The sequence below is a fragment of the Phocoena phocoena genome, chromosome 15, assembly GCF_963924675.1.
Source record: "Phocoena phocoena chromosome 15, mPhoPho1.1, whole genome shotgun sequence".
NCBI lineage: Eukaryota > Metazoa > Chordata > Mammalia > Artiodactyla > Phocoenidae > Phocoena > Phocoena phocoena.
This window is the reverse complement of record NC_089233.1, coordinates 14,164,884-14,179,629: the sequence shown is the minus strand read 5'-3', so window position 1 is coordinate 14,179,629 and position 14,746 is coordinate 14,164,884. Positions and strand designations below refer to the sequence as shown.

Sequence of the window (14,746 nt, the reverse complement as noted above, 5' to 3'; positions counted from 1 at the left end):
TCTGTTTAACTCGGCAAGCGAAGCAGGGAACCCCCAGGAGGACTCTTCTTAGCGGGGCCAAACTCCTGGGGGCTGGCTGTGTTTTATTACCTTTCTGTGCATTCCCAGAGCGCACTCACTGCACACACCATGTTATATTATAACTAGTTTTTAATTGTCTGTGACTGGGCCAAGTCCATAGTTGGCACTCCATAAATGTTAGTAGGAGGGAGGAATAAAAGGTAGGCATTGTTATCAGCCTTGTTTTACTGTCATCCGAGTTAATGACATGTTTAATCCTGCACTGGTTGGGAAGTAAGCCCACTTCCAGTCACGTGTGAATGTTGTGCCCTCTATCGTGAGTGCACTGTGAACAGAGTCCACACTATTCTGTGGAGCCAAGAGCAACACAATTCCATCCTGTCTCTCAAGATGTCAGGAGAACAGGTGGAAATGTTTTCATTGTATGGACTTAGCTTTATTAAGAGAGGTAAGGAGGAAGAGGTTATAATACGTCAGGAATAGTCATGAAACCAGCAGTCTTGGCAGGATGCAGGGGGAACGGGGGAAGTGGCTACGGAAGCAAGTATAACGTGCTCTTGTTGGGCGAGTTCAGGGTGCAGTGAAGGCCTGTGGCAGGGGACTGTCACGGTCGTCTAAGGGGATTCAGGAGGACTTCCCAGAGCAAAGGACATTTATGAAGAGATTTGAGGCTTAAGTAGTAGGTGTTAATCAGACAGAGGTAACAACATAGGAGTCACCAGAGGGGGCGGGTAGCTCATGAGCGGCCTCCAGTTGGAGATGCAACGTTTAGACGGCATGTCCTAGGTGGTGGTGCTCTATTCTGCTGTAGGCATAGCCATCTACTGCAGCCTGCAGAAGCTGGAAGCAGCCCAAACTGGAATCAGACAGTCAGTCAGCCGGCAGACTGTTGCCGACTTCTAGAAGTGAGGCCCTGCCTTAGGGCAGTGGCAGGATGTGGCCATGGAAGTACAGCTAAGGAAGAATTGATAAGGCCTGACCATATTTGGGGTGTAAGCGGCCAGGGAAAGGAGGGGCACCTTGGACTCTAGTTTTGAGGTTCAGCACCCGGGGATGACAGTGATTACTTTCCTAGTGGTAGAGAACATTTGAGAGCAGTCAGCCTTGAGAGGGAAAATGGTGGGGAATGTGGATTTTACATGTTGAGTGGTAGAATTCATAGAGCTCTTAGGGCAACTTTTCAAGGAATGGTCTTATTAGAAGAAAATTTTTCATGATTCATAGGTAGACTAAACTTTCCCATTTATGTGGCATCTTTTCCCTTAGAAAGCTCCTAGCTGTTGGGTAAAAAATTAGATGTTATTTAAATACAGCATATTTTAATATTCTAAATCCAGGAACCTAAATATTTTCAATATTTTTCTCAGCTAGGACATGAAATTGTTACTTACCTTGGTTCATAATCAGGTTTTTTTAAAAAACGGTGGCATAACAAAGATTTGTCTATTTATAAATCAAATATCAACGTATTATACATTTACACGATTGAATGCCAAGTGGTTGCTTTGAATTAAAAGCCTTCACAGTTCAATTTGTAGTTCCTTCAGAGCCTCCTCAACTTACATTGTCTTTTCTTCATTCGTGATCATTATTCTACAGTGACTTTTGAGAAGCAATTTTCTTAAAAGAGTACAAATTGGATTATTCCCCTTTATTGAATTGAAATTCTTAACAGGGCTTTCCGTTAATGAGATATTGTATTCACATTAGGCTAAAAGGGCTAGTTTGAGTCATTAAGTTAGCGTTTCAGAATTAGAAAGTCATCAATTAAAGCTTCACTAATAACTCAAGCAAAATTTAGTAATAAAGGGATTCCACTAGGTGCTGCTAACACAAGCATGAAAATTCATACCAGGGAAAACTGGCAACAAGAGGAATCTGAATTAGCTTGACACATGATAATGCCGAAAACTTCATTAATCTCCTTCCAGTGATACTGCTCAAGATAAACACATCCTTGACTTTCAGTTCTAGGATGTATTCTTTATTCAGCGACTGGGTCTTCCGGGTCCAGCACGGAAGTGGTCCTAAGGGAAAAGAAACTCTCCTTTGACTGTGTATAGAACATTCTGCTTTGATACGGAACCATGTCTGGAGCGCAAAAGAATTTTCTTTAACATGATAGGGGAAAAGTATCAGGCTCATTTTTGATTTTTTGATGCTTACTTGACATTTTTTATGGGTGTTTTGAGTTCTGACCTGACTACTTTTTTTCTTGCCAGTTTAAGATTGGCAGAGAATGGTGGACGTGGATTGATTACAGCCGCTTCCAGGAGCTCATCCAGGAATATGAAGACAGTGGTGGATCCAAAACTTTCAGTGCCAAGGATTACATGGCCAAAACTCCTCACTGGGCGTTATTTGGTGCCAGCGAAAGAGGCTTTGATCCCAAGGACACAAGATATCAGAGAAAGAACAAATCAAAGGATATATCTGGATGTTGAGATTATCTGAATTTAGGATACTGAAGGACACAAACTGATTACCCCAGAAGGTTCTCAGACTCCACTGTGATTTTTCCAAGGACAAATTACACAAATTATATTTCACATAGAGAAGGGTGTAAGGGGACGCAAGTCACATCCTTAGGCTCAGGAGACAGCAGCCACGCTTTGAGTGCCTGGGACTCAGCCTCACTGTCTCTTTCCAGAACTCAGTCCCTTTTCTGAGTTTACTTCTGAAAGAAAATCATTTTGAGGGGGAAGTACACAACCTTTGTTAGTTTTGAATTATAATTAGGAAGACTGCCTAGAATGCCAACCATGGGAGTGTCGTGCAGAGTGAATTTCTGTTCCTTTTCCCCTGTCATGGGCTGTTGGCCTTTGTCAGTTGTACTACCCTGAGGTCAGTGTATCTGCTTCCTCTAAGATCTTCATCCCTTTCTTACATCTTAAGATAACACTTCCTGAAAGTAATTTGTCATAATTCTCAATTATTTTTTATTTTTTCTCAATTATTTTAAATACTACATAGATTTCTTTAAATATTCATTTAGTACCAACTCTTTAGAAACTGATTTGGATCTAAAACTGTACTAGATCTCATTCCATTCCCATACAGATTGCCATAGAAAGTAGTATGTGAGCTGGATTAGAGTAAAATCTCTCTTCTTCTGTAAGAGGAATTGTTGTATGATGTCACTGAATAATTAGTCTCACAAATTAGTCTCACAAATTAGTGAAACAATGAGTACAATTTGTTTTTGGTGTGAAAAGTAAGTGTTTAAGCCTCTCATCACTACACATAGAGCAGGTTTCCATCTTCTTTCACTCTTGTAGCCCTAGCTACTTTCTGCAACCTGTTCTTTAAGTTTCAAGTTTTTTCTTAGTTGAAAACATCACTAAATACCCAGTAGTTTTTAAGAAGTATTATAGTTATTTTAAAAAATTCCTTTATCCTAAAATTTTAGTAAAATATCTTTTGTGAAGACTTGGACCACACATTTTCTTTTGAGCGCTTATTTTAAAGATGCTTCTAGTCCCGTGGTTCTAAGCCCTGTCAGACCCATCTCCTCCTTATATTCCTCCTCTATTCTCTGCTGAAGTAAAGTTCATAATAATATAATCTACTTACTCATTTAGTTGAAAACTGGGCACTGTATTTATTTCTAAGTAATAGAGTCTCTCTGTGCCATAGGATGAAATCAGATGTTCTTGAAGTCACCACATCTTCAAGCATGCGTTCAGTCTCCTGTTGACCCCTGAGACAGACAAGAGATGGGAGTGGTCCAGGCCAGTGAGGCAGGAGCTCACTGAAGCTCAGATGTGTTAATGGTCGTTGAGTAGAGATGGAAAATCTCTATTCAAACCTTAAATTAGAGCAGAATATTAAAAAGCAAGATCTCATGCTAAGGAGCGCACAGATGGGCTCCTGTTTGTGACAGCTAACTGGGCACACAGCTGTAGGAAGACCCCTCTGGGGCTGCCGTAAGGAGCAGGGCAGGCGGCAGTGCATGCTTGGCTTTGGACTGTCCCTCAACCTCTTTTTCAACCGAGCAACGCTGCCTTTATTTTTTATGCATTGAGGTTCTGCTCAAGATTTAATTTGAACGAAGATATTCTGTTGCTTCAAAGAAAAAAAACAAAAGCAAGCCTCTCACCACCAGAATGAGCCCTCCTGACTCCATTAACTTTAGGCACATAAATGAGCAGTTTTTCCTCCCTCTGCCACCCAGGAAGTGTTTGCTTTATATTTTAAAAAAAATAACATGGTATATTAATCCCAGTTCACAGTCACAGCAGAAAATTTTAAATGCCTAGGGGAAAAAAATACAGTGGAATCTGGATGAAAAAAACTAAATGTTTGCTGAGCAGTATTAAAGTAGAAGAGATGGGGAAGTTTGAATATTCTTAGAAGGTGAGCTATTTGAAAAGTAGCATTCTAGATGTCCAGTGGAAGTTATTGTTGGAGTTTGAGCAAGCGATTCTAAAATTCTGCCGAAAAACTAGCCAGGTAAGAATAGTTACAAGATTCTAGAAAAATAATTATTCAAGGAAAATTGCTTTACAAGATATTAAAGAATGTTGTCTAAAATAATTCAAACAACATGAAACAAGAGATCAGCTTCCAAAATGACAGAGTGAGAACCTCAGTGAACTCACTCTCCCTCTAAAACAGTGAAAATATGGGCAAAACAACTAAAATCAAAGAATTTTAGAACTCCGACAGTTTAACCAAAGCTTTGCCGTGAGCTGAAAATCATCTGTTAAGAGAAACTACTGAACCTTAATAAAATTAACAGTTTACTTCTCATCAGAAAGCATGGCGGCCAAAAGACAGTGGAATGGTATCTTAAAAGAGCTGGAAGAAGAGACTTTCAACCAAAAGTTCTATGCCTAGCTTAATCTTCCTTCAAAATTAAAGAAGAAATTAAGACATTTTCAGATAAGCAAGAAGTAAAGAATTCATCACCAGCAGACCTGCCTACGAGGAGGAGTCCTCAGGGCTTAATGAAAGTACGTTAGGCTTGAAACCACGTGAAGAAATAGACAGCACTGGCGGAAGTAACTACGTAAGTTTTATAGAAGACAATATAAATGTACTTTTGTTTGTAACTCTCCTATCTGTTTTATAAGATAGCTGCGTAAAGCAATATTTATAAAACTGTATTGATGGACTTAGAATGTATAAAGATGTAATTTGCGTGACAGTAATGACATGAAAGAAGTGTGAGGGGAACAGAGGTATATTGGAGCAAGTCTTGTCTACCCACTGTTGAAATTAAGTGGGTATGTTTCCAAAGCAGATTTTTTTAAGATGCTAATTGTAATCCCAAGAGCAGCCACTAAGAATAAATTTTGAAAGTTATAGTAAGAAAAAATACGATTCTGCTCACAGTTTCAATGTGTGGATTTTCCCCCCCCACCACCAAACATTTCTCCAACACCAGCTGGGTGTCCTGCAGTTTAGCTAATTCTGACACTGTCTACCTGGAGATAGCATCAGATCCCACAGGTTAAGTGCTCTGCCCCCCAACTTCAGATGCCAGTCACAAGTCCAGGTTGTCACCTGTGCTTCTGACCAACCAGCTGTAGATTGGAGGTTCCCGTGGGTTTGATAAATGTGCTAGAGCGGCTCACAACTCAGAGAAACATTTTACTTACTAGATTATTGGTTTATTATAGAAGGGTATATATAACTCAGGAACAGCCAGATGGAAGAGATACACAGGGCAACGTACGTGGGAAGGAAGATAGGGCTTCCATGCCTTTTGCAAGCACGCCACTCTCCCAGATCATGTGTTCACCAATCTGGAAGCTCTCCAAACCCAGTCCTTTTGGGTTTTTTTGTTTTTTACATCTTTATTGGAGTATAATTGCTTTACATTGGTGTGTCAGTTTCTGATTTCTTTTGGGTTTTTATAGAGACTTCATTACATAGGCACGATTGATTAAATCATTGGCCATTGGTGATTGACCTTAATCTCCAGCCCCTCTCCCCTCTCTAGAGGTCCAGGGGTGGTTCTGAAAGTTCCCAACCCTCTAATCACTTGGTTGGTGGCCCTGGCAACGAGTCCCCTTCCTTAGGTTACTAAGGGCTTTCCAAAAGTCGCCTCATTAACATAACAAAAGACACACGTTGTTGTTGTTATTGTTGTCATCGCTTAGGAAATTCCAAGGGTTTTAGGAACTCTATGCCAGGCACTGGGAGAGAATAAGTATATTTAATAATTTAATATTTATATTTAAATAATGTATATTTCTTATTATAAATCACAATATCACAAAGAAATGAGAATTTAAAAGGTACACTAGAAAATATCTATTTAGAAGACAGTAACAGTAACAAAACAACAAAGATCTAAGACATTCAAAAAACAAATAGCAAAAATGTCAGGCACAAATCTTGCCTTATTGGGTTAGTATATTATGTAAGTAGATTAAATACCCCAGTCAAAAGAGGCAGAATGTATTTTTCTTTTAAATCCAATTATATGCTGTTCGCAATAGACACACTTTACATTCAAAGACTAAAAGGATCGAGAAAGGTATACCATGGAAGCAGTTACCAAAAGAGAGCTAGAGTGGTTTTACTAATATCAAAAAAATAGACTTTAAGACAAAAATAAATTGTTAGTGGGGACAAAAGGGACATTTTATAATGATAAATTGTAATTATTTTAATTATTTATAATTACACTTTACTAGAAAGATGTAATGATTTTAAACATGCGTGGACCTAACTAACAACAGAGCCCCAAAATATGTGAAGTGAAACCTGACAGAGTTGAATCAGTAATTGGAGACTTACATAAGCCACTTACAACAATGGATAGAGCAACTAGGCCAAAGCCCAAAGAGGAAATAAGAGATTTGAGCAACACTATAAATCAAGTACACCTGAAGGCCTCCATAGGACGCTCCACCAACAACACATTATTCTCGAGTGCCATGGAACATTCTCCAGTATAGACCATATGTAAGATCATAAAACAAGTCTCAGTAAGTTTAAAAGGATTGAAATTATGCAAAGTATAGTCTCTGACCAATGGAATGAAATTAGAGATCATTAGAAATCAACAAAAGAAGAAAATTTTGGAAATTCATAAATATATAGCAGTTAACCAACGTCCTAAACAAACAATGGGTCAAAGAGGGAATCACAGGGAAATTAGGAAAGACTTTTGAGATGAATGAAAATGAAAACACAACATACCAAAACTTATGGGATGCTGCTAATATAGTGCTAGAGGGAATTTTTTTTTTTTTTTTTCCTTTGGTTACGTGGGCCTCTCACTGTTGTGGCCTCTCCCGTTGTGGAGCACAGGCTCCGGACGCGCAGGCTCAGGGGCCATGGCTCACGGGCCCAGCCGCTCCGTGGCATTTGGGATCTTCCCAGACCGGGACCTGAACCCGTGTCCCCTGCATCGGCAGGCGGACTCTCAACCACTGCGCCACCAGGGAAGCCCTGCTTAGAGGGAATTTATAACTGTAAATGCCTACATTAAAAAGAAGATACATCTCAAATTAATAACCTTCCATCTTAAGTAACTAGAAAAAGAACAACTAAACTCAAAGTGAGCTAAAGGAAAAAAACAATAAACACTAGGGGCAGAAATAAATAAGAGAAAGGAAAGAAAAGCAAAAGAAAAAATTAGTGAAACCGGAAGTTGGTTCTTTAAAAAAATCAACAAAATTGGCAGACCTTTAGCTAGACTCACCAAGAAAACAGGAAGATGCAAATAGCTAAAATCAGCTATGAATGCACAACTTTCTGAATATACTAAAAACTATACACTTTAAATGAGTGGATTTTAAGGTATATGGAATATATCTCAATAAAGCTTTTTTTTAAAAAGCACAGAGGCAAACCTTAATGTTTATGAAAAGCAGTATAGGATATAAGATAAGGAATATAGGATAAATCAATGGAGATTTGGGAGAAAAATTATGTAGTTTTGGTCTTTATACTAAATACCAAAAAGAGTCAAATAAAACAAAAAGCTCAGAAGAAACCTTGGGTGACGAAGGCCTTTCTGGACCAATGGCTTTCCAACTTACTCATGCTTCAGAGTCACTCGGAGGGCTTGTTAAAACATATTTGTGGACCCCACTCCAGAGTTTCTGATATAGTAGGTGTGCAATGCAGAAGAATTTGCTTTTCTAACAGGTTTCTGGGTTATGCAAATGCTGCTAAGAGACCACACGTTCAGAATCCCTTGTAGATATAAAAGCAATGTGAGATATCTAAGGACAGGGGAAGAAGAACACTGCAGGTAGAGGACTGAGCATGCTCAAAGGCCACGTGGGGGAGGGTTGTGGCACATTTGAGTAGCTGTAGGAAGGCCTCAGTGGCTGGAGAATGCTGCAGAAGATGTAGAAGACCAGGCCACGCAGGGGAACCAGGAGAACATAACAGTGATGACTCAGGGAGATGCAGGCCAGTCTAAGCCCTAAGAGCAATTATGCAAAGGAACAGCATGATTAGATGTGCATCTTAAGATCACTGTAGCTTTGGGTTAGATAATGGCCTGGAAAGACCAAAAGGGAAGGGGATGAGTTGGTAGGTGTTCTTGTAGAACAGGCCAGAAGTGATGGCCCGGGTGGTGGCATTCGTGCAGTGCACGCCCCTGCATGCTGACCCTGGTGGTTGGAATGGAGGGCAGTGGGTAGATTTGAAAGAGACCTTAGGAGGAAACACTGGTGGATCTGGCCACAATTTGGCTAGATGGGGGTGGGGGAGTGTGGGCAGGCAGGAGGGATGAGTCGTCAAGGATGACTCCTGGGTTTCTGGCTTGAGAACAGTAGAGAGGATGGTGGTGCTCTGTAGGCTGAGACTGGAAGAGGGCCAGGCCTGCGGGAGATCCTGAGTTCATTTGTGGACAGGTAGGCTTGGAACTGCCCAAAATTTCCAAGGGGAAGGTCAAGCCAGCGGTCAGGCATACAGGTCTGGGGTGGAAGAAATGTGTGAATCATCATGGTGTAGGTTATACTTGGAGCCTTAAGGAGGGCGGAGGTCATCTTCGGAGAGAGTATAAAATGAGGAGGAGGGGCCATGTCTCCAGGAACTCTAGCAGGTAGGGGTGGGACAGGGAAAGAAGTCCCCTGACATCTTCAACAGGGGAGACATTAGAGTAACCAGGCCTGTGGAGTCACAGAAACCTGGGGGAGTTGGGGGGCGGGGACAGATCAAGAAAAGACTGGAGAACAGTTCCAGAGGCCAGTGAGAAGTGAGCCAAAGAGGATGACAGCAAAACATCCCTTGCATAGGGGTCCTCATCAATACTTGTAGTGCAGTGCTCGCACCAGTGAAAGTTTTTAATGACAGAAGATGTTTATGATATAACGCTAAGTTTAAAATACAGAATACAAAATCGTAGTTATCCCCTTAATTATATAAAAATCCTATGTATGAAGCAACATATAAATGGATATGTATTATCTTAATTAGCACAATAAAAGGTATGAGGGAATGTGTTTTCTACCTTGTAGAATCAGACTCTAAGCTTTTTCCTTAAATAAGATCCTGAAGTTGGAATTCAGCCTATAGTTGGAGTTAAATATATTCAAAACTGCATATTTTGTCAGCTGAAAGATTCGTCTTTTTTTGTTTTTCTTTGCTGGGTTGCTTTTCTCACTTTTTATTTAAATACAAATTGATGAACCCCTCCCTGGGCACCGTTGATTTAATCTAAGTCGGCAGTGACTAATCTTGTTGGCTCTTAGCCTGCTTGGTGTTTTTGTCCTTTACTGATTTCCTTTCATTCATTATGAATAAAGTACGCTACTCTCATGACTAGGTTTTGAAGCTGTTTGGTACCGTGTTGTAAATTTCACTGCCTTTTCTGGAGAAAAAGACCCTCTTGTTTGGAAGGAACCCTAGCGTGTTTAGATTTCTCCTCACCGATTCCAAGAATTCCAGCTTAGATGTTAGAGAAAGAGAACTTGTAGTAGCCGCAGACCTCAGTCTAAGGCAGGTATGTTTGCAACGGGCAGTGAGGGAAGCTATCCACTTCCGGGTGAGACAGGAGCATGTATTTTTGCAAAATCGGAGCAGGCAAACATCTTGTGATTCCTTCTCTAGTTTCTGAGAATTCTCATCAAGACCCTGTGAAGCTCCAGCTAACGCTTTCACTTTTCTCTCATTGAGGAAGTGAGTTAATTGCGCAGCTATTAACTGGCTCTCATTGAGGACTACTAGATTTGTACTCTGATCGCTGGCTAAGAAGTGGGAAAAAAATCACTTGGACTGTTGAAAAAGGGAACTTTTTTTTTTTTCAGAAACTGGTCCCTCCCCTCCCCACTCTTGCCAGGAGGAGCTGCAGTTTCCTGATCTGCTCCCTACTCAGGCAGGAAGAGGGCCTGGGATGTCCCTCACTGTGTCCCCCGGCTCAGGGAGGGATTAGGAAATGCCAGTCTCACCGTGTTCACACCCCCCATCTGCCCCCAGAGAAGGGGGAAGTGAGGCCACAGAGAGGAGGGCTCAGGAGCATCACGCTGGAGCAGCGGGGCAGAAGGGGCTTCATGAGATCATGCCAGCAGGGTTCAGCTCACCCAAGCACTGCACTGGGGGCGTTCAGCACATCTGGCTTGAGCGGGGGAGCCCTACAGTCGGGTTGTGGTGTCTGAAGGGTGCGGGGTGGCCTTGGAACTCTTGCCACTTACCTGCCGCGCACAGAATAGGGATCCCTGGGGGCAAGGCCTTAAGGCACCTGGCACATTTCTTGCCAGGACCTTGGGCTCCTCTGACTAGTCTCTGACCCGGCCCCTTCCCAGGAGACCAGAAGTCAGCACTGCCTTTGTGCCGCAGTCTGAGCCCCAGTGTGGGGCTGGGAACTAGGCTTCAGGTCTGAAGAGCAAGGCCTCATGAGTCTGCTGGGCAGCGCAGGTGGGGAAGGCGCAGCTCTGAGGCCACGGGAGCAGGTTCCTGGCAAGCGTGTGCTGCATCTTTGGAGTTGGAGTGTTTGGCGTGGCAGATGGAACCCAGCGGCGTTCCTCTGGGGGCTGTGCTCTCCTTAGCCCCCAGCCTGCACACGGTGCTGGGGGGACACATGATCAGAGAAGGAATACCTGGCCGTTTATTGAGAGCCCTTTCTACTGATAACCAGAAAAGCTTATCAAAACTCCAGGCTCTTGTTCAACTCATCCAAAAGAATTGGGGCAAGGAACACAAAACACAAAAGAAGAAACACACACACACACACGCACACACACGCAAGCACACACTGAGGCTGAGGAGCAAAGAAAACAAAGAAGCAGGTTATGGAGGCAAAGAACACAGAGAAGAATGTGGGCGTCCTCATGAGCGAGGGGTGCACTGCAGGGTTATTTATTTATTTATTTTAAATATATTTGTTCGTTTATTTATCTTTTTATTTTTGGCTGCATTGGGTCTTCCTTGCTGCACACGGGCTTTCTCTAGTTGCAGTGAGCCAGGGCTACTCTTCATTGCGGTGGCTTCTCTTGTTGCAGAGCACGGGCTCTAGGAGTGCGGGCTTCAGTAGTTGTGGCACATGGGCTCAGTAGTTGTGGCTCGTGGGCTCAGTAGTTGTGGCTCGCGGGTTTCAGTAGTTGTGGCACGCGGGCTCAGTAGTTGTGTCTCAGAGGCTCTAGAGTGCAGGCTCAGTAGTTGTGGCGCATAGGCTTAGTTGCTCTGCAGCATGTGGGATCGTCCCGGACCAGGGATCGGACCCGTGTCCCCTGCATTGGGAGGTGGATTCTTAACCACTGTGCCACCAGGAAGTCCACTGCAGGGTAATTGATTCACCCTTTTATCTTATTTTACCCCTTTGAATGGATGGGGGTCTTTTGATTAGGGGTAGACTATTCATTGAGGGGAGGGTTGAGGTGGGGCCTGGATTGCACCAGGTTGCATCAGCGCATTTGTCTCCTGAAGCCACCACATATGTGCTCTAAGAGCTGTTTTCCCTTCAACTGTCCCTTAGTAGTCTAGTGGCCACACGTGGAAGGTTGTACAGGGTCATTGGCAACCTGCGCATTTTTACCGCACGTGCTCCACGGTTTCCATGGTCAGAGTTTCTTGTGCAGATGCTACAGAGGTTCTGTTTTAGATGCCATTCCTCCACGCGTCATGGCCTCATTAAGTGCAAACCAAGGAGGTGCCTTTGCCTTCTGCCTAATACCTATGCACGAGGAGGCTGTCCTTGGGCCTGGGCCTGTCTTTCCTGCCTGACTACATGCCAGGCTCTGTGCAGGACCTCTGCCTCCAGGCTGGGGGGTTAAATGGCAGGCACTGGTCAGAGCTGTAACTCCCTGCCTCACCCCAAACTCCGCCTCCCTCCTCTGTCTAGCCACCAGACAGGCTGCTGGAGTGAAAGTTCTCGAATGCACATCTGACCATGTCCCTTCCAAAACCCTCCCATTCCTCCTTTAAGCCCGTTGTCAAGTCCACACTCCTCAGCCTGACACACCTCACCACCGGTCCTGTGGAATAGCTCGTGCTGCTGCTTCCATCTCTAATCCCATCCTTTCCTCCATCCCCCTGACCGGCTCCTGCTCAGCTTCTAAATTCAGACTTTTGAGTTTGCAGTTAACCTCATTCAGATGATTTCATTGGCTTGCTCGTTAAAGTACACATTGGCCTTAAGTTTTTTCACCCAAGGCAACTTAGCACAGAGCTTTTCAACGCATTTCCAGAACTCATAGACTTTGAGCATCTTATTGAGTAAGATATTACCCTGGTGGCAGTGCATCCTTATTCGTATCGCCCTTTCTTCAGGATCAGAGCCTTGGCTGTGATGGTCCCCAAAGGACAGGAGCCATACCGAGCAGGTTCAAGTGGCTTAGACGCACATGCTCAGGAGTTCTGACCTCTGGGTTTATGCTCAAGCCAAAGAACATTATTGATCACTCTGTACTTTACTTGAAATGATTGATAGTTGGTAACAAAACATGGGCAATATTTTCATGTTTGATTTTTAGGTGGTTTTGTCCTCTCATTTTTCTAAACTGGTACTAGACGGAAAAAGATGTTTATACTATAGAGTCCCGAACTGCTGTCATGGCATGAAAGCATATAGCAGTCAGCATGCTCTCTGCTACCAGTAACAGAGTTAGTGGTTTTGAGCTAGTGGTTTCAAACAGTAGGGATTTTTATTGTCTCGTATAAGCAATCTGGAAGTAGGTGTTTCCAGGTTGAATCTAGGGATGAATAATCGAAGACCCAGGCAGTGTCCAAGCTTTCCACCACACCCTTTAGGACATGTTGATTTTTGTTTTCAGACTGTTGCCCCATGGTCTCAAAATGGCTGCCAAAGTTCCAGGCATCACATTCTCTCACAGCTGTGTTCAAAGCCTGGAAGGAAATGGATGAGGAAGAGAGCTCTCCTCTATTGAGTTGCTCTATTAACCAAAAAGGGAAAAACCCCTTAGAGACTTCTCTTTAAGTCTATTAACCATAAATGGGTCAGTTGACAACCTCCAATTGCAAGGGATGTGGAGAGCACAAGCATCTGGCATTTTCAGCCTCTAGTGTGGAAGGTAGGTACTATTAGGAGCGAAGAAGGTGGACAACAGCTCCACCTGCCGCAAAGAATATATATCTTGTGGGTGTAGTTCACCAGCACACCAAACAGGTATGGAGCACCTGCTGAGGGCCAGGTTCTTGCTCTGGGTGCTGGAAGAGGAGCTTCACGTCGTAAGACTTGGTCCCTGCCCTGTCCAGGAGAAAAGCAATACCCATGAGCCAGAGGTTAAAAATCAGCAAATTAAATGCAAAGTAGTCTTAGAACCTGGGAGTAGGACTGAGAAACTAGCTTTGTCTTGGAGAATGGAGAGCTTCATGGAGGAGGTGACATTTGAACTGTGTCTTCAAGGATGAATGGGAGTTTACCAGAGCAAGAAGGCAGGTAAAGGCCATTTCCGGCCAAAGGGCAGCATGGGCAGATTCAGAGCTCTGAAAAAGCCCGCTTTTGTTTTACTGATCGCCACCTCTTCCACCACCACCCCGGCTCTGAAGGAGAGCCACCCTTAATCAGAGCTGAGCCTCACGGCCCATTTGGTGGTTCTGAGAGCAGCAGTGATGAGTGCTCACTCCACTCGGGAACTCTTCATTCAGAGAGATGTGAAGTCCTTCAGACCTGCAGTGGGTGGTGTGGGCTGCTCTGTGGGGCATTTATTCTTTGTTCAGCCCACGGTGACACCCTGACTTTTGGGGTATGCACGGGTCCTCACCCACTGTATGGGGGAGTGTCTGGTGGAGGCTATGCTCTTAGTCTCCCCTTGCCCCTCCTGGCCCTGAGATTGGTCATATGACCCTGAACCAGGGCAGTAGCTATGCCTGCCCCCTGGGTCTGGTGATGGGTCCGGACGTGAGTGGGACCGATGGAAGGCCTTCCCTGGATTTCTTCAAGTCAAGCCTGCGGAGGCTGATCTGAGAGACGGAGCCCGTGTCCTGCCAGGGCTCTATGCCTGTATCCAGGTGTCCCTCTGCACAGCTTCCCCACGCGCCACCCTTATGGGGAGCGACAAGTCACGTCTTTCACTTGGGTTCATGGAGCTGGTTTTATCAGTTGCAGTAAAGTCTTGGCTAATCTAGTAGCACATCACTAGCGGAAGCCCACTGTCTGCCACCTCTCCTGGTAATATCCCTGACCCAGAGAGGCCTTCTCTTCTGTCCTGCTGAGTCTGGTTGGAGGAAGATCTCCTGTGAGGCCTGGCTCAGCAACTTCTCTCCCATTTCTCTGGGGCCTTCCCTCTGTGGCTCCTTTCACTCCAAGCCAGCCCCATGGCTCCTGTGACCCCAGCAGCCCAGGGCTGCCATGCTG

At 44.0% G+C, this 14,746-nt stretch overlaps 1 protein-coding gene across 1 annotated transcript in view; it reads left to right on the top strand.

Moving 5' to 3' along the window:
• LOC136134558 (S-adenosyl-L-methionine-dependent tRNA 4-demethylwyosine synthase TYW1) overlaps positions 1–2,951 on the top strand; it is a 151,861-nt gene extending 148,910 nt beyond the window's left edge. The window contains exon 16 of the mRNA XM_065892218.1: positions 2,244–2,951. Within this exon, the coding sequence (XP_065748290.1) occupies positions 2,244–2,465 (222 nt within the window). The 3' untranslated portion in view covers positions 2,466–2,951. The remainder of the gene's footprint in view (positions 1–2,243) is intronic.
• The last annotated feature ends 11,795 nt before the right edge of the window (positions 2,952–14,746 follow it).